Source organism: Nomascus leucogenys, chromosome 19, assembly GCF_006542625.1.
Source record: "Nomascus leucogenys isolate Asia chromosome 19, Asia_NLE_v1, whole genome shotgun sequence".
NCBI lineage: Eukaryota > Metazoa > Chordata > Mammalia > Primates > Hylobatidae > Nomascus > Nomascus leucogenys.
In genome coordinates, this window is record NC_044399.1 from 50,306,323 (window position 1) to 50,325,613 (window position 19,291).

At 37.8% G+C, this 19,291-nt stretch overlaps 1 protein-coding gene across 6 annotated transcripts in view; it reads right to left on the reverse strand.

Moving 5' to 3' along the window:
- The window catches only part of CRIM1 (cysteine rich transmembrane BMP regulator 1), a 197,146-nt gene that overhangs the window by 39,793 nt on the left and 138,062 nt on the right, over positions 1-19,291 (reverse strand). For all 6 annotated transcript variants that reach the window (XM_030800639.1, XM_030800644.1, XM_030800643.1 and 3 more), the window contains 2 exons: positions 10,615-10,743; positions 70-226 (listed from right to left, as the gene is read on the reverse strand). In XM_030800639.1, coding sequence (XP_030656499.1) covers positions 70-226; positions 10,615-10,743 — 286 coding nt within the window. The remainder of the gene's footprint in view (positions 1-69; positions 227-10,614; positions 10,744-19,291) is intronic.

Sequence of the window (19,291 nt, forward strand, 5' to 3'; positions counted from 1 at the left end):
ACAAAATGTGTAGAAACATTTCACCAAGTTGCACTTCATAATAGCTTTTCTGAATTAAGAAATACGTACAGCAATCCAAGTGGACAATACTTGTCACAGATTATGGGTCTGCACTTCTTGGGCCTTGTGCGGCACTCACAGATCTCACAGTTTTGGGCATCAGTTAGGAAACCGAAGGGACAGTCCAAGGTGCAGCCTTGTTTACGTTCTGAGCATAGTTCCTCGCCTGTGAAGACACAGAGACGGCATGTTTCTTCCAAAGATGAACAGAGCAGAACACTTCGATGCTAAAATACCATCCCTGAATCCTCCACTCTTCCACAGATTTCAATTTCTCAGCTCCACCATGGCACTGGTTATCGTTAAAAAGCATAGACTGTGTTATTTCATGGTTATCACATGACTCCATGTTTTGGTAATAATAAACAAAATAAAGTCCAACTTTCAAATGCATAGATTTCTAAAGTGTACTCAAATCTGTTAGGCTCTGAGTGAACAGCAGGCTGATAACGATTACAATTAATGCCTGAGATCATTTTTCCACGAACTTTATAAATCACTTCAAACCACTGATGACCATTTATGTTATATGGGAATTAGAAATTTACAGTTCAATTTTCATTATATGTTTTATTTCTATTGCATGTCCATAATAATGCATGTCCTTTATTCTTTTCTTTTTTTTTTTTTTTTTGGAGACAGAATCTCTCGCTCTGTCACTTAGACTGGAGTACAGTGGCGTGATTTCGGCTCACTGCAACTTCTGTCTCCTGGGTTCAAGCGATTCTCCCACCTCAGCCTCCCAAGTATCTGGGATTACAGGCATGCGCCACCATACCCAGCTAATTTTTGTATTTTTAGTGGAGATGCGGTTTCACCTTCTCTACTAAATGTTGCCAGGTTCTTCTTGAACTCCTGACCTCAAGCGATCCGCCTGTCTCAGCTTCCCAAAGTGCTGGGGTTACAGGTGTGAGTCACTGCGCCCATCCCATAATGCATGTTTTTAAATATCCACATGATAATTACTTTTATGGGTGTTAGATGCTATCATATAATACTGCATATTGTATGCAGCATAAGGGATTTCTTACTATTCCTTTTAAAAAAGTATATCTTTTACAACATGATAGTAATTAAAATATTCAGTGTTACATTTAGATATGTTTTTTCTCTATGTGCTGACAAATACTCCTATTTGGATATACTTACATAATAGGCTTTTTAGTTAACAGGCTAAAAAATGTGTGTGTTGAAAAAATACTCATATTAATGTTTAAGTAACCACTATTTGAAGTGTTCAAAGTATCCCGTTAGCAGAATCTGGAGTGATATTTAACTGTCCTCTGCTAGTCAGTTACAATACTATTTTAGAAGAACAAAAAAGGAAAGTAGCAATGGTGACTAGCAACATTACCGAAGTTATTAGCTTAATAGAAGTCTTCTAAAATGATTTTAGAAGGTTATATAGGGCTTACGAGAGAAAAGGGAAATAGAAATGTTTAAGGTTAAAAAGAAAAAAGCATGCTTAATTATATAAAGCAAGCAAGTTGAGACCTGTGTGAATTAAATGTAGAATTTGAAAGACAATCAAATTTAAAGAGGGGAAGTTAATATGGTGATGGCCAAAGTACGGCAATGTTTGAATATTGTTCTACATGGACTGGTGAAATGGGAAGCAGAGTCTAATTACTGGAATGATGAACAAATTTTTATTTTATCTGGACATCCTTTAAGCATGAATATTGTAATAATACATAAGTCACTGGGAAAAACAGAACGCATCTGTCCCCTCAAAACACACTTATAATCTAAAATTAAACCTTAACAACAATGAATAGGTGAAATGGGTCCGTGTTTTACATAAATATTTCCAGATAGCATCTTTTGTGAATCTTAGTTGGCAATATTTGCATATTTAATTTGCTATCTTTTAAAAAGGAAAATGTGATTTACGGTGTAATTTTCTACTCTGTCATTATCATAAACCTTTTATTACACATATAAATATAACCTCATGGGCCTGTATTACACTGTAAAGCAACTGATTACTAATTTGCATCCTTAAAAGAAAAATTCTAAATGGTTCATTTAGAAATTTGTAATTATATGACTTGAAAGGTCATAATTTTTCATTCCCCATTATTAAGGGAATGGTGAAAAAAGAAGACTTTATTAGTCACGTTTCTCTAACACAGATCTAAATTGTGAACCCATTTTTCTGTCACAAGAATGCTTAGGTCATGACTACAATGGATTATGCTGGGAAATAGATGAATTAAAAACACCCTGAAAACTTCCCAGAGTCAGTCAACATCCTTTGGGATTAAATTCCCTGAAATTTTGGAGCCTGAGCACCTTGGTGCCTTTATTTTTCTGGTCCTGCAATAAAGAAGGAGTTTTTCTATAGACCTTGATCTAGAATGTGCTTCACCTTTAAAGAAAACTGTTGTATCTCCATTCAAGTTTAAACAATGTGATAAAAACTAGTCTGTAATCTACCTCTGCTTTGCAATGGAATGGAATTTCAAACAAAGGCTGGTACATTTAAATAAAAATACAGGACATTCATTAGAAGGAGACTGGCTATGCCTCCTAGGAGTGGGATGCTCTAGTGCTGCCCTGAATTGGGACCATTCTCCTGCATGTTATGCTCTGGCCCATCTACATTCGGCTTCCCAACAGAGGGAGCTCTAGGCCCAGGCCCTAGTATCTTTAGGCACACTGTATAGGGACTACCATGGTATTTGGTACAGAGTGGGTATTCAACAACATTTGCTAACTAAATGCATCAATCAATGTTCTTGTTACCTACTCCTCCACTGTCATCAAGACTGCTATATTATCAGAGAAATGACAGCATGAAAAAAACTTACTCTGATAACACTGAAATTTTCCTGAAATACTAGCACTTGCCAAAACATCTCAAAATACCATCTTCTAGTTCAGAAATAGACAATATTAAAGACTGGAAGGTAGTCCTAAATCCACATATGTCAATTATGAAGTTTTCTTAAGAGAAGTGCATCATCATGGCAAACATTTAAATAAAGAGCAGACTGACTGTGGCTGGCTCGAACCTGTAATCCCAGCACTTTGGGAAGCTGAGGTGGGAGAATTGCTTGAGGCCAAGAGTTTGAGATCAGCCTGTGCAACATAGTGAGACCTTGCCTTTGCCAGAAAATAAAACATTAGCTGGGTGTGGTGGTGAGTGAATGTAATCTCAGCTACTTGGGAGGCTGAGGCAAGAGGATTACTTGAAGCCAGGAGGTCGAGGCTGCAGTGAGAGCTATGATTGCACCACTGCACACCCGCCTGGGTGACAGGGCGAGAACCTGTGTCTAAAAAAAAAATAAATAAAAACATAGAGCAGAAAAATAGTATTCATAGAAGGGTAGGGGTTTATATGTTTGTTTGTAAAGCCTAAGTACATCACTTGAGGCAACCACGCAGAAAAAGGTGGCTTTATGTTCATAATTTTTCAGCATTATGACTTTACCGTGATCTAAAATTGCTTTCTAATCCATGGGGAGAAGTTACTATTGAAGAGAAAGTGATGAATGATGGCAAAGTACAGGGCCTGTACAGCATGGCCGGTCAATAGCAACTATGTAGTAAAACTCTGTTCATTCTGGAAAAAAAGAAATGTTAGCTCCTATGCTCAAAACGTGACACAGCTGTCGGGGGCGCCATTCATTATATATAAACACAATGTAACCTCCATGGAGAACACACTGTAGATGGTGTCCCCTGGAGAAGTGCTGCATACTTCTTTGCTGTAGTACAGCAGGTCCTCAAACAGCAATGGTTTTGTTCAACATCATTGTGTCATAACTTTTACGAGGGGAATAAAAATCAGTTCTCGGTTGGGGCCACTCTCTGTGTGGAGACTGCATGTTCTCTCCATGCTGTGTGGGTTTTCTCTGGGTACTCTCACACCCCAAAGATGTGCACATTAGGTGAACTGGGGTATCTACGTGGTCTTAATCTGAGTGTGCGTGTGTGTGTGTATGTGTGTGTGTGTGTGTGAGAGAGAGAGAGTGTGTGTGTGTGTGTGTGAGAGAGAGAGTGTGTGTGTGTGTGTGTTTGTGTCAGTGCACCCTGCAGTGGGATGGTGTCCTGTTCAAGGTCGATTCCTACCTTGCAGCTTGCAGAGCTGCTGGGATGGGCTGTGGCCACCCTCAACCCTGGACTGGAATAAGCAAGTTGGAAAATAAATGAGTGAATAAATACAAATTCTTATAAAATAAAAATTTGTTAAAGCAGGCGATAATCACACAAACGTACAACAATAAACACTGCAGGACAAAAGCGTTCAGTGAGCCTGCCACACTGGGTATTGTATGTATTTGAACTGCATGGCAGAAGGAGGTGCTCCTTACAATGTTTGCTTTGCAAACATTTATTCGTTGATTTAACACAGCACCACTACAACCACTATCACTCACTGATTCATTAAAAATGGGGAATCATCATTGTACTTGTTTTTTGTTAATCTTTCTTAAATGTATATATAACTCATGCTTACTTTAATTTTTACTATTAGAAATGTTTTAGGTCTTTATTTAGAAGCTTCATGATGTTTTCGTGACTAAAAATATACGGTAGGAACTTAACTCTTGTTTATATCAATTAGCCTCTGGTAAAACTGGTTTTGTTACATGTCATTTCACATAAAGTCATAGTTTCCAAGAATCTATAGAGTATGTTAAGTGAGGACTTAGTGTATTTTAAACTCTTAGATACTGGCAATTCCTACAAACCTATTACCAGTTCAGGATGGCCATGAAGTTCCCAAGACTATTAAATAAAGAAATGCAACATTACAAATGGTGGTCCCAATTTTGACCCTGATAGGTGTTGGTTTAGAATTACAGTGAAATAAAACAAGGAGTCTGCCTCCTTATATTTGATGCTGCAACCTTCTTGTGATGTTTGATTCAGATACATATTTCATGAAAAATATGAAGGCTCTTTCCTCTCTGCTGACTGATGCAGAATTCTACAAGTCTGCATCAGTTTCTAGAAAAAGCATTATTAACATCTAGAATTAAAGAATGTTAAAATTGGAAGAGAAGTTATAAATAATCTGATCAAATCCACTTGATTTAAAGATGTGTACACTAAGATGCCAAAAGACTGATGCTACTTAATTCATACAGATGCCTTTCATACAGTTTATGTAGTAAGCAGGTATATTATGTCTATTAGCAAAAGACACTGGTTAAAGAGCAATGTTGCTAAAAGCTTGTATCAATAAAGTGTTAGGTTACTAGTTGCTTTATATCATTTTAAAATAATTTTAGTTTTAAACTTTTGTTGCTATCATACTTTTAAAAACATTTTTTATTCTAAACAAGTTTTTGAGGAACTGAGTCAGGGATAATGTAAACTTTCTGTATGTCCTGGAGTACTACTTTTCTTAGTGTTACAAGAATGTTATTTGTTACCGATTAAAACAGCAAATTACATTATGTTCAAATGAAAGAATTCTGTATCATATACTTGCCACATACTTTTGAAGGACATGTTTCTACAGGGTTTTGATTTCAATCCTAATGTGATTGCCTAAAATATGCTAGATTATGTTGTCTCTTTACAACATATTAACATACAACTAATACTACCAACAAATTACCAATGTGAGTCAGGGGTAAGGGCTACTTTTAATCTTCTTTAAGATATAGTAGGCACTCAACAAATGCTAGATGAATAAAATAATGAGTGAATGAACAACAACAAATCAATGAAGACAGAAGAAATATTTGTGGGGTGCTGGCCTTGTTTTAAGAAATCTTGAAGGGCCAGGTACGGTGGCTCACACCTGTAATCTCAGAACTTTAAGAGATCGAGTCGGGCAGATTGCTTGAGGCCAGGAGTTCGTGACCTGCCTGGACAACGTGGCAAAACCTTGTCTCTACAAAAAAATACAAAACAAATGAGCTGGGTGTGGTGGTAGTGCCTGTAGTCCCAGTTACTTGGGAAGCTCAGGTGGGAGGATCGCTTGAGCCTGGGAGGTCGAGGCTGCAGTGAGCTGTGTTTGCACCACTGAATTCCAATCTGGGTAACAAAGCAAGACCCTGTATATAAAAAAAAAAAATCTAGAAGCCAATGGAAACTAGGCCTAATCCTTAAGAGAAAACTTAGGTATAAATGCTTAGGACTACTGTATGTGAAAAAGGTTTTGATGGGATGCAGAAAAATAATGTAAGGGTGAATTTGGGACAAAATAAATACCTATATAAAGCAGCTGCAATAGAAAAAAAATAACATATTATTCCATAGTTGGCTATAAGAAACTCCCTTCTCTAAAACCAAGGAGGAGAAAGATAATATTTAAGGGTTAAAATGAAATGAAAAAGTAAAAGGAAAGCTGTTGGTGCGAGTGTCCTTAGATGGCAGGAAGAACTGGAGGTAGGCTGATGGGGCAGGAACAAAGGGGGGCAGGGACGCTGGGGGCTTTCCATGTCGGCTAGCTTGGGCTGACTCAGAAGATGCTATAAAATAGTTACAGTGCAGAGTAAACAACGGCCATATGCCAGCCAAAGAGTTAGCTTTGCATTCATTCATTTATTTAGTCCTCGAAATAATCCATTAGTTTGTTACTATTATTTGCCCTTTACATATGTGGACACAGAGTCCCAAAGAGTAAAGCAACTTGCCTTTATTACCCATGTGGAAGTCAGCATAATTTGTGGTGGACCCAAGATTGAAACCCAGGCAGTCTGACTCCAGTCACACTCTCGGCTTCTGTGCAACACAAAAGCTGCTGTGCAGAGCCTGAGAGGAGAGTTGCATACGATTGCAAGAATCTGACAAAACCCAGGACCTGGAAATTTGGTTTGATTTGACTCACATCCCAAAGATGTGGCTTCCAAAGTTGCCAAATAACCTGGATTGCTAATACGAATTGGGGAGGTGACAGCAGAATGCTGTTTGTCTAGACTTCTGTATAGGACAACTGAAAAATTCCAATTAGTATTGAAGTAAGTCTTTAGGTATACGGTGGGGCAGTGAGTGAGATGACGAGACTAACTTTAAGAAGAATCCAAAATGAGATGGATATATTATTAGAATAGCAAGACTTCAAAGGGAGACCTCAGGCAAGAATGATATCCAAAGGCATCTCTGATCCTGAAGGTTTCCTTTTTATTCACTCAGCCAATATCTGCTGAGCACCAAGTAGAGCACTGGGAGACGGGCAGTTCTTTCCCTACTCTGGTGTGAACATAAGCCTGGGTTCTGCTGAAGGACCAAAGCTTCCTCTTAAAAGAATTTACGTTTGTACGTTATAGCCTTTGGCTTAAAGTAGTGATATTTCATGAGTGTTTATGCTACAGAAGACTTTTTTCCTTAGGGAAGGTCTTGCATTTTAGTCATCTTGGTGGCCTTAATACCTAGTATACTACCTAGAGTGTGGCAGGTGCTCTGTTTATATTAGGTGAAGAAAGAAAGGAAGGAAGGCCAGCTATCTCTATAAATGGGTAAAATTTGCAAATAATAAATTTATTGATACAAAATGCAACAGTCTCCTCCTGTACGTTTTTCTTCCTAAGTGTGAATGAAACGGAGGTGCACTCAGGTAGCACATGCTGATGATCCTTTTAAAATGCCAAACAAAACACTAACCTAAAGATAGGGTAAATATGCATCCTCCTTATAGTCTCAACTTGCCAAATGACTATTTGCCAGTGACTATTTGCCAAGGGACATATTTTGACTCTTCCTTCAAAGGCAGTTGAGGGAAACTGCTTCTTTGAACTTAGTGATGAAAGATTCTGTGTGAAGTGACCGAAGTCTTAGATAAGCATGACCAGGTGGCCAAGATTTCACAATAGCAAAACCCAGGCGCAAGTGTAGGTGAGGTGACTGGACACAATGAAATCTGTATTTTTAGACTTTTTAAAAACTCAGAAAAAATGTATTAATATATATGATCTCATGTTAAGAAAGATATAGCTTTCTTAATGTAAGAGGCATTAGAAGGATTAAAATATAAACACTTCATGACAATTACTAATTATCTTGTTCAAAAAACAAGGTTGGCCATTTTAGAAAACTTGGGCTGCCAAGGCAACTCCAGTGAACTTGGCTTTCTAAAGGGAGGTATAAAAGGCAACAGGGACTGACCCTTCCCCGAACAGAATCAAGTGTAGGAAGTCAGAATACCCCCAAATGGGCAGAGGCTTATAGGAAATTTAAAGATGGCAGTAACTACAAGCTCAACAAGAGTTTTTTTTGTTTTTTGGAAAAGGGTCTTGCTCTGTCACCCAGGCTGGAGTGCAGTGGCACAATCACAGCTAGCTGCAGCCTCGACTTCTCGAGCTCAAGAGATCTCCCCACCTTAGACTCTTGAGTAGCTGGAACTACAGGCCCTCGCTATCATGCCTGGCTAGCTTTTGTATTTTTTTTGTAGAGATGGGGTTTTGCCATGTTGCCCAGGCTGGTTTCAAACTCCTGAGGTCAAGCAATCCATCCACCTCAGCCTCCCAAAGTGCTGGGATTATAGGTGTGAGCCACCATGCCTGGCCAACAGGTGTTTTATAAACTCAGTTTTAGCACTAATGCCACTGCAGATAGTGTGATGGTCACATGTAACTGAGGAAGCAGAATGGCTTAACTCCTATTTTGTATCTTCTTCAAAAATATTTTTATAAAAGTGACAAATGATTAAGGTTAAGTGGTATGTTAAAGCCTGAGATAACTGATAAATCAGAAAGTGAGCATCTGTCTATGTGAAGTCCAAGCCTCTGAGCCATGGTAATTACACCCACAGGCCCACAGAAAGCCTGCTTATTACAGAACTACTACTGTGTTTGAGAGAGATCGAAGAGAATGGAAAGAGATTTAAGAAAATAGGCCAAATGTCAATTCAAAAGGGACAAAGTGTTCTAAAAACTACATAAATTGACATTCACAACTGAAAATTCTTCAGAAATAATTGTTAAATATATGATTTGTGACATTTAGGGGAATAAAGCACTGACTGCCAGGAGCCAGTACAGATTCTGGAAAAACAAGCCAGGCCCCTATAACTTCAGCTCATTTTAAAAATAGGGTTTCCAGCAAAGGAACGCTCTGATGTATTTTATAATATATTTTGACTTCAGACAAGATACAGGCGAAGTGTTTTTCAAGATTTCTTGTGGAGACATATGTTGTCAGCTAAATAACTCTACTCAAGGTATAAATGCTTAGGACTACTGTAAGCAGCTATGTTCAGCATCATTCTGCAGGTCTTTGTCCTTGGTTCTGTGCAGTTTATTTTAATTCAGTGATTTAGATAAGGAAATATAAGTTGTGCTTATTTAATATAAGCTGGGAGGCATAAAGTATAAGATCACATTATCGAGATTCAAAAATATCCCAACCAGTTAGAAAATGGTTTAAAATGATTCGGATAATTTCTTATTATATTTGGCCGGGTATTTATATCGTTTAAAAAAAAATCAAATGTTCTATTACAGAACACATGAGAACGACCTAACAGCAGGTGATGTAAAAAAGTTCCTAGTGTTTTTAGCTACTTGTAACCTCAACATCAGCCAACGAAGTGCAATTCAAGGAGCTAATGCAAACTTAGGCCACACAGTAGCACTGTACTCAGCAGACCAAATTCTGGAGTACCTTTTTCTGAGACAGTGCCTTGTGCTGTCATCTAGGCTGGAGTGCAGTAATGAGCTCTCAGCTCACTGTGACCTTTGCCCCACCAGGCTCAAGCGATCCTCCCACCTCAGCCTCCCGAGTAGCTGGGACCATTGGTGCATACCACCACACCTAGCTATTTTTTTTTGTATTTTTGGTAGAGACGGGGACCTCGCCATGTCGTCCAGGCTGGTCTTGAACTCCTGAGCTCCAGTGATCTGCCTGCCTTAGCCTCCCAAAGTGCTGAAATTATAGGCATGAGCCACCATGCCTATACCTGGAGTATGTTGATTGTGGGCCATATTTTATGTAAAGACAGTGACATATTGTGTGTCAAAGGATGGAAAAGATCAAGAAAGTTCTAGAAACTGTCACCCGAGGAATGGTCAAGGAGAATGAGGATATTTATTCTGGCAGAAGAATTAGAGGAATTCAAAATGGTTTTAACATATATGGGGGTGGGGTGTGTGTGTATTATTTTATTTTTTTCTGGAAGAAATACAATATATTCTTCTATACTCTAGAGGGCAGGGCCTGGACACATGATTGGAATCTACATGGAGGCAGAGCTGGGGTCAACAAAGTGAAGCACAGTCTAAGGATTATGGCTGTCATATGTGGAATGTGACACTGTATGTATGAGTGACTTCCTTGTCACTGGATGACCTGGCAAGTGTACTAAAGGGAGGGCCTTCTGGGTGGCTGGAAGGATGCACTCCAAAGCCACTCCAGGTTGCACTCCTGATGCAACTGGCCATCAAGGAAACAGAGACAAAAACCACAATAAAGCAGCAGCTCCTTTCTCCCAAATGACTATGTATTTGTTTGTGTTAAAAATAACTTTTTTCCCCTTTTTTTCAGGTTGTCAAGGGAATGTCTGAACAGAAGTGAAAAAGATATTCAATTACATAATATGCTTTAACAATATCATATTAGGCCTCAGAAAAAACTTACAGTCGTCTGTCTACTCACTGTTTATGCACTGACAGGTCCGACAACCATTGTGATCGCGTTTGAAACCATTAATGCAGTCCTTCCCTGTCAGAGTGCAGTTTGATAACTCCCCACATGCAGGTGGATCAACTGTGATGATGGTTGGTTCTAATAATAAATAGAGAAAAAAATAACCAATGAAACATATGATTACCTTTTAGATGCTATTCAATTTTTGAAATTCCACACCATAATGTTACAAAAATCGAATCAATAATTGTCATTAAATCCTAAACTTTTATGCTCTAGTAATATCTTTAACCCCTGAAACAGATATATTTGTGTTCAGATTTTTGAGAATGTGAACACTCTATTTCTTTGTGTTTGAGCAATTCATGCAGTTTTTGGTACCTTCACACAATTCTTCTCTGATGGTCACCACTACTGGAAGCAGACGAGAGAGGTTAACATGAACTCCATTTAAACTCTTAACTGCTCTTCTATTTCTTCCTGATGTTTTCCGGTTTATTTTTTGTAATAATCAGGATACAGCTGTCAACTATCAATTATCTCATTCCCATTCTGTAATACTTCTGAAATCGGTTACTTTTTTCCAAATTAATAAATCAGTTTTTGAGACTAGCTTAAAACACCTGGATTTCTTTTATCTTTTATGTGGCACTCCCTCACTTATGATAGATGATACGACAGATAACTACACACTTATCCTCAGGGCCCAGAGACTTGTGGGAGCAGAGGGAGATACACACATTCAGGAGAAAGGGTGAGCAGCCACGCTCGGAATAAAGGCACTAAACAAAGCAAGACCAGAGGTGATGCTTTACCACATTAATAAAGAATTGCTTTGGGTAATAACTACATATACTTACATAAAGCATATTATGTGTTTATATAAGGTTTAAAGTGCTGTTCATAAATGCCTTCCAGCTTTACCATATTCCAATGAGGTGGGTGCTATTATTATCCTCAATTTACAGATGAGGAAATCTAGCACACTGACTTGCCCATGGTTACAGCATTAGTTTGTGGTGGACCCAAGATTCAAACCCAGGCAGTCTGACTCCAGTCACACTCTCAGCTTCTGTGCAACACAAAATCTGCTGTAATGGTACCTGTTTCTCAACGCATCAATAAGGAACAGTTTATATAATGCCAGGTTGTGGGAACGGTGTTGCCAAAGGGAACAGAGGCACTGACATACTTGCAACATCTTTTCAACCAAAATATACTAACGTCTTCAAAGTAAGCTGTCGCTCACAATATCTTTGTGAAAGAGCTGAGTACAGAATGTCTCTACCTACATTTTCACAGATGGAAAATACGAGGTGCAGAGAGCGTAACTGGCTTATCTAAGTTTACACAGTAACCCGGTAGCAGGCTGGGAATAGAACAGAACAGAGGTTCCTAACCTCCTGTCCAACACTCTATCCATTAGTCCACACTGTCTTCTCGAGTTTCATCTCCTGTTACCAGGGAAGAGAGATCAAAATAAGTGTTTTAGCTGCCACTGCTGAGATCAAGAGTTCTAAATTTTTATCCATCTACTAAAAGGGGACAGTGATTCAACTCTTCACAGGTAGCAGGCAATGGTGACTTACTAAAGAGATGCTTAGATCAGCATTCTCCCAGTAAAAATATGTATCAAGTGAGTATAGCACATTCTCTATTCTTATTACAAAGAAGAGCATCTTACTGAACAGCATCTTACTAAAATTTTTATGTAAACTTTTCACTGCTATAGTTTCTAATTTCCTTCAATAGCCAAGGTATTCTTCCTGACAGATAACTGTAAACATCAAAAAGTAACTAAAGTTTAGCTGTTTTAAGACATCCTGAGTTAGACACAGTATTGCTGCTCCCCTCCATTCTCTTAAAATTTACTGCAAACATCTTCATAGCTCTCAAACCTATTAGTCTTTCTTTTATCACTACTTTTATTAGCTACCCCAAATAATGATTCTATTCCAATCTTCAGTCCCAAGACTGCCAATGTTTTATCAAAATTACTCTAACCACAAATATGAGAGAGCGCAGAAGGCAAGTATCAGGTTTAAGTAAACCCACCACAGGTTATCTCAGTGAGAAAGGACTTCTATGTTCTAGAGTGATTAGGCTAAAGTTGAGGGAAGAATTCTGAACGCTATGCACGCTGCTTTCCTGGACAGCTTATGGGTGAAGAAATGTCTTAAGCATATCTACACATACCAAAATCTTCTATTCTTTACTGACATTTAAGATGTGAAATTTATGAGAAATTTTTGCCTTCAGAAAATATACTATGGAAAAGTATATATTGAAGAAGATTAAACTGACCTTGAAAAATGTATAATCATCATAGGGTAGTATGGAATTTTAGCAGCAGTGAATTTTAGGGATTTGCTTAGAGAATCCATTGTCCAACTTTTACAAAGATGATCTTCTACTTCTAAACGATACTTGCTCTCAATAGTGATGTATGTGCTTTTTAAAAAATATATTATGACTAACATGCGATTAAGGTTGTGATCTGTGGCTAGAAAGTGAAAGGAACAAATGGACTGGGTTGTTTGAGGATCAGAACCACAGTGCTGACTTGGGCAGCCCCATATCAGTCATAGAAACCAAATGGCTTCAACAGTTAGGTACACAGTCACAGATGTACACCTAACACACATTTCTCCAGGAGAGGAAATATGTTCAATATGTTTTCCTAAAATATTCAGTATAACAGGTTTTGTTCACTTGAACAAATAAAATTGCATAAAAGGGCCGTTCAGTATGTGCTGGTCTTATAATGTGTGTGTTAAATATTTCAGGTAAAACAAGTCTTATGGGATACCTTCCAAGCCTCAATGCTATAGCATGCAAGAAGCAAAAAATCATTTTGTGCCTCTGAAGTTAGTATTTTCCCATTCACTTATGACCTATATTAGATGAAAGAAACAGGGAAGTACAGCCATTTCAAATTTTTACACCCTCAACATTTAACATGAAACACAGAAAAACACAACAAAATCTTTTATTCATGAAAACTTTCAATTTACTTTAGAACTATTCAATTTCCCCTCAATAGATTAGGCTGAACACAACAATAGTCATTGTGATATATTAAATATAGCTAGAAATCTAGGTTTTCTTAAGAAGACATTTTAACACTTGGCATCTCATTTTATTACATTTAACAAATACATCTCATTTTCCTACTCAGATACAAACTGGAACAAATTTTAAAGGTTTTTTTCCGGGTGGTAACACATGTGTCTTGGGTCCTTACTGCTAATACCCTATGTAATTGGCGTAACCGTTGAGTTGTACACATTTGCAGGCAACTAGTTGTTTCCTGGCATTTCAATTGAAGTCATCCATTACAGTCATTTTAGTGCTTGGTTTCCTATCATGTGAGACCATAGCCAGAGTAGTTAGATTTCCGTGAGAACAACATTACAACAAAAATATGACCTGTAAGTATATATAGATTATCTACCTATTTATAAATTATCTACAAAAAAATCTCATATTATTGTTAAACATACTTGAGAGTTTGCTTCCAGTCCAATATATTATTATATAATCTCAGAACTGGTCCTATTACTAATGTCAGGGCAACTTTTTGAGAAACAAGTGCCATGAGACAACTGAGATTCAGTTTCTTATGCTAAATAATTAGCTCCAAAGTGAGACATATTTGACACCGTTCTCAATTAAAGCATTTCAAATCAATATTATATTTATAGTTCTTAAAGAATAATGACCAAGAGCTGGTCAGATTCTTAACATAGCTTTTATCCAAGAGAGTTCCTGGTGGGAGAAGAGGTGATTCATGGTATCTCAGTATGACTGTTTCTTAACCAAAAAAATAAAGAAGCTTGAGGGAGTGTCAACAAAGTATGTGAGATATACATTCTGCTTGTCTAAAAGTTAGAGCATCCTGAAATTTGCTCATCAGGAATTGTTATTATCCCAGACTTTTCTCTAGTCTATGCAACAGTGCTTCGAATATGGAAAATACCTGTCGTGTTTTGGTCTGAAGACCAGAAGATTCTCATTTAAATCCTACATTTCTGTGCTCCTATGTTACATGGGGTATGGCACTGAAATTGTGTGTCAGAGAATACAAGCCTTTCTAGAAGGATGATGGTGATCCCCTATCTTTGGCATGTTTGGTAAACAAAGTTCAATTGAACGGAGGTCCTGCTAAGATTTCTGGAGGCACTGATGCATCCCTGTACGTGATACTCGTTGCTTGGGGCAAAGAAAACTGTCCCCCTTTAAAATGGCTGGGTAGAGATGTGTTAGTAGGCCTCTTTCAGAGGAGATAAATGGTCTTAGATTTCCTCATTTAGGAGAATGAGGAAATGCTTGTATAAAGGTGGGGTTTTGGAGAGGGGATATTCAGTGAAGTACTGTTTATAGGATCACCCTGAAATTCTATCTCATCTTGTATTGAATCAGCTGAGGAATTAAAGAAATACCTTAATGTCCTCCAAAGGAAGAAGGCTTGAAACAGCAGGAATTCACTGTCTTTGGCTACAACTATTTCTAAAGGGAACCCTCCAACAGCTTCCTTGTGGAGAAGAATTCTAGAAATAGTCTGAGCCTAGAAGCAATAAAGAACAAAAATGGGTGTTTGTTATGTCTACATCGGTTTGCTGTTTCCTACTCAGCACCTGAGTGGGAAACTTTACTCTCCTCAACCTGTTGTTTTCTTGAACAATTTTTAGAGACCCTCCAAGCACCTTACACTGTCCAGAAGAGCTATTTTTAAAAGAACCCTTGGGATTGTGTCAGGAGTGCAGATGCTCAGCCATCAATTCTTATCCCAAGTCTTAGAAAACAAAATTCTGAAAGAAAATATCTTATAACATGCAATAACATACACAAACACATGTAGATTCTCTATTTTACATTTATTAAAAATTTAGGGTTACTTCTTTCATATCCTAAAAAGCCTAACAGATGTCTTGTCAGTAAAAGTATTTCCAGGAAAATGTTAGTCTTTTTTACAAATTAGAGAGCTTCAGACCCTGTTATTGAAAAACACCATCAGTATTTTATATTGATGCTCACGTATTTCCTAGGAGCAATTTTATCTACTCAATGGCAAAATTAAGCTACTGGGATCACAATTAATTTGATTAAAAATATAAAGTTAAAATGAAAATCATGAATCTAACTTTAAGGCCATGGTACTAAACCATAAATATATATTCAGTTATTCAGGTGTTATAAATGTGTTAAGCAAATCTAAGCTCTCCACTTTCTTGCCTCTTGTTATTTCATTTTATGAGAAATTCTCCAAAAAGTGGCCAAAGAAGTAAGAAGCTGAAACTCAAATTCAACCTTTTAAGATGCTGGTATAAAGTTTTTAGATCAGTCTTATCCTCACATTATATAGTTCAACAACTCTGGGAGAACAATAAAAATGAACATATTTTGATCCTCAGTTATTTTAAAATGTATAATTATGTATATTCACTTCTGAAACAATATAATAATTAGTTTTTATATTTCAGGTACATGTAGCCTAAATGTCAATGTTAATAGATGCTTTTAACTTGCTGTCTAATCTGTATTACTCCACTGAACTTCTGGTTTTGAATTAATCCATACAAGGTTCTTAGATAGATTACTAGGAGCTGGTTCTCTCTCATAAATAATATTAATTATCTCCATTGAGAAATGTGTGAAGCACTCTTTCTGATTAGCAGCCTTGGGAAAGCTGACAACCAATTAGCAGCTCTCGAGTATGGGTGGGTGACTCTGTAAATGTACAACTGTGCAAGGCATACACAGCCATCCCTGTTGGGTCTGTGTGTAGCACTGTCTTGTCAGGAGGGTAATTAACTCTGTTTCCTGATTCTGATTGTCTCTAGGACTGCTGCCTCACTGTGCTGTCCTCTGGTGAACTGCAGGCCTGGCTGTGGAAAGCAGCTGTCTGCCAGCACCCTCCGTTCCTATGCATTCATACGCACACACACCCACACACTAAGAAAAGTCTTTCTGGAAAAACCTCTTTGTAGGCAAATTTCTAGAAAAAAATGCTTTTTTTTTCCCCTTTTTATTTTTCTTCTTCTTTTGAGATGAGGTCTCACTATGTTACCCAGTCTGGTCTCGAACTCCTGACCTCAAGCAATCTTCCTACCTCAGCCTCCTGAAGTGCTGGGATTACAGAAAAAGTACTTTTTAAAGACAGATACATTCTTACATTTCTTTACAAGTGAAAAAAAATTCAAGTAGAAGTATTAAGATAAATGAAGCTAACAATTCCTATCTGTCTCTCGTTTCTCTTATTACCTCTTCTTTCAGGCTTTAATAATGCTTTGCAGATTTCACATAGCTCTTCTTTGTAAATTCCCAAGCCTGCTTATTTGATTATGAGAGATAAAAATGAACAATTATGCTTTCTTTTCAGACTTACTTCAGGCGCTCTTTCTTAAGGTAGTTTTATTTTTCTATTTTGGGCAGGGATTGGGGGGTTGGAGGGGGCTGAACTTGGTTAAGCAATGTGAATATCCAATGAGTAGGAAAATTCCAAAATGTCACTGACTTTACATGGCAGTTCAATGGCTAAATATATCAGGTCTCCTAGACAGGGCCATAAAACTGGAGATAAGACTGGCCAAGACAGTATCAAAGCTTGTCTGTTTTGCTGTATTTTCATATGTCATGCTGTCAACACAGATGCTTTTCAAATGTGACCCATAACTGGTCAGAACACCTTTCAAATAAATCACCAAATTGTCAACATAATTGCATCTTGGGAAGGAAAGTACAGTGAAGATGAAATTTTCCCAAATGAAGCTAGAGGGAAAACTCTACTAAAGCAGACAATAAGAAAAAAAAAAATCGAAGATATAAAAATTCCCTAATCTGGAAGTGGGAATTTCCGTAGCGTTTGAATGTGTACTTAAGAAAGCCTCATTAAGTCATGGAAAAAAGTCTCTTACGGTTGGAGTTTTCAAATTCTTTTAGCCGCTACACATTTGGTTATCCTTTTCCCCTTTGTACACTTCTCATAACAACACCTACATCCTTGTAATTTCTGAAGTACTTATCTCAGAGCAGTTTATTTTATTTTAAAACGAACAGTGTGCAAATGTTCCCAAGATTTGTATTATTTTGTGATCGGAAAAGGAAGCAACCATGTATTTATTTTAGACCTATTTATTAATTTTGTATGCTTTTCCCAAGGAATCTTGGCTGTTAGACATATTAATATTTTTCTTCCTTTACCAAAACCATATTTAATAGGAAAAGATGGTAGTACTATTGAGATTATTAAAAGACAAATTAAAAAATTTTTTTTATAGAGTGGGGTATCTTTTTCCAGGAATCCAGCTTGAGACAGCTCACAAAATTATCACTGGATTCCAAGAATCTAGATCTTTTATACTTGTCTTACATTTTATTCTTACTCTTTTTATTGCTAATGTTCATAGGAATTATATTTTGGTAGCTTTAAGTGGAAATAATGTGTTATATTAACAGGTATGCGGGTTTGTGTGTGTGCACATTTAAGCAGCTATTTTCAACTTGGAGGGTGGGTCAGGCGGTCAGAATTTTGGTAACTGGAACCTAGCCTTCTGGGAAATGGTTGAAAACCAGGGAGGAAGGGTCTGCACGTTAGGGACAATACTTCATTCATTGTTTATAACCTCAGCACCTAGTACAGTTTGGTCTATAGAACTGCTCAATGAATGAACAAAACGGGAAAAAGAAAGACATCTAAACACCTAAAGTCACTGTACATTATTTGGCAAAGAAGAGCTCCCATTCGAAATTGTCCTAAGAGGCTGCTATCTCTAATTTTCTAACTTTTAGAAGATTAGACAGTAAGTTCCTTAGGGTCCACACCACTGTGGCAGTCTTTTGCACATAGGAGGTACACAATAAATGAACTCCACTGAAGCAGAAAGCCAGATCTGAAGGCTGTTGTAGACCTGACACACTTAATAATGGTGAAAATGGAGTGCAAATCCCCAAATCCAAGCCGTCTAAAATGAGATTACTCAGTGATGACACTCGGTTTCCTGAGATGGGTTAAAATACGATCATATGATCTGCATCTTTGGCTTAAGAAGGCAGAAAAGTACACAAAGCATTATAGAAGGCCTCCCATAAAATTCTTAATGTAAGATCTGACATCCCAAATTTTTAATTATCTGGAGAATTCACTTCTGGAACTACCCTACTCCTTGATGATGCCAAATAAAAAGTGTTATTAAAATAATTCTGAAAACAGCTAGGCAGTCATTCAACTCAGGAGCTCATCTTCTACTGCGTGAAGTTATGGGCACTTTTGCTGACTACTTGGCAAACTGACAACTGGGTTAATTAGAGACTGACAAGAACCACAGAAAGAAAAGGAAGAGTGCAGAGCAGAATGCACACGCGCTGTTGATGGTATCCTGGTGCCTGGCAGACTGATGGAGGCTGAGCAGCTCATGTACTCAGTGGGGACTTAAGTGCCAATGGTTAGGGCCTGGGGCCTAGAATTTGGATGGATATGAACAAGAATGGGCAGAGGTCAAGCCTGACAGGATGGGAGAGTGGGTCGGGGCTCTTGAGTTGAGTAATGTCCCTAGGTGGGAGGATGCAGGAATAAACAAGTAGAAGCAGAAAACAGATCCAGCTCTCCCAGAAGTCAAACGGCAAGGTCAAAATTCCAGTCAGAGGCTCATGAGAAGAACCCTGGATCAAAGGCTGGGCCACAGAG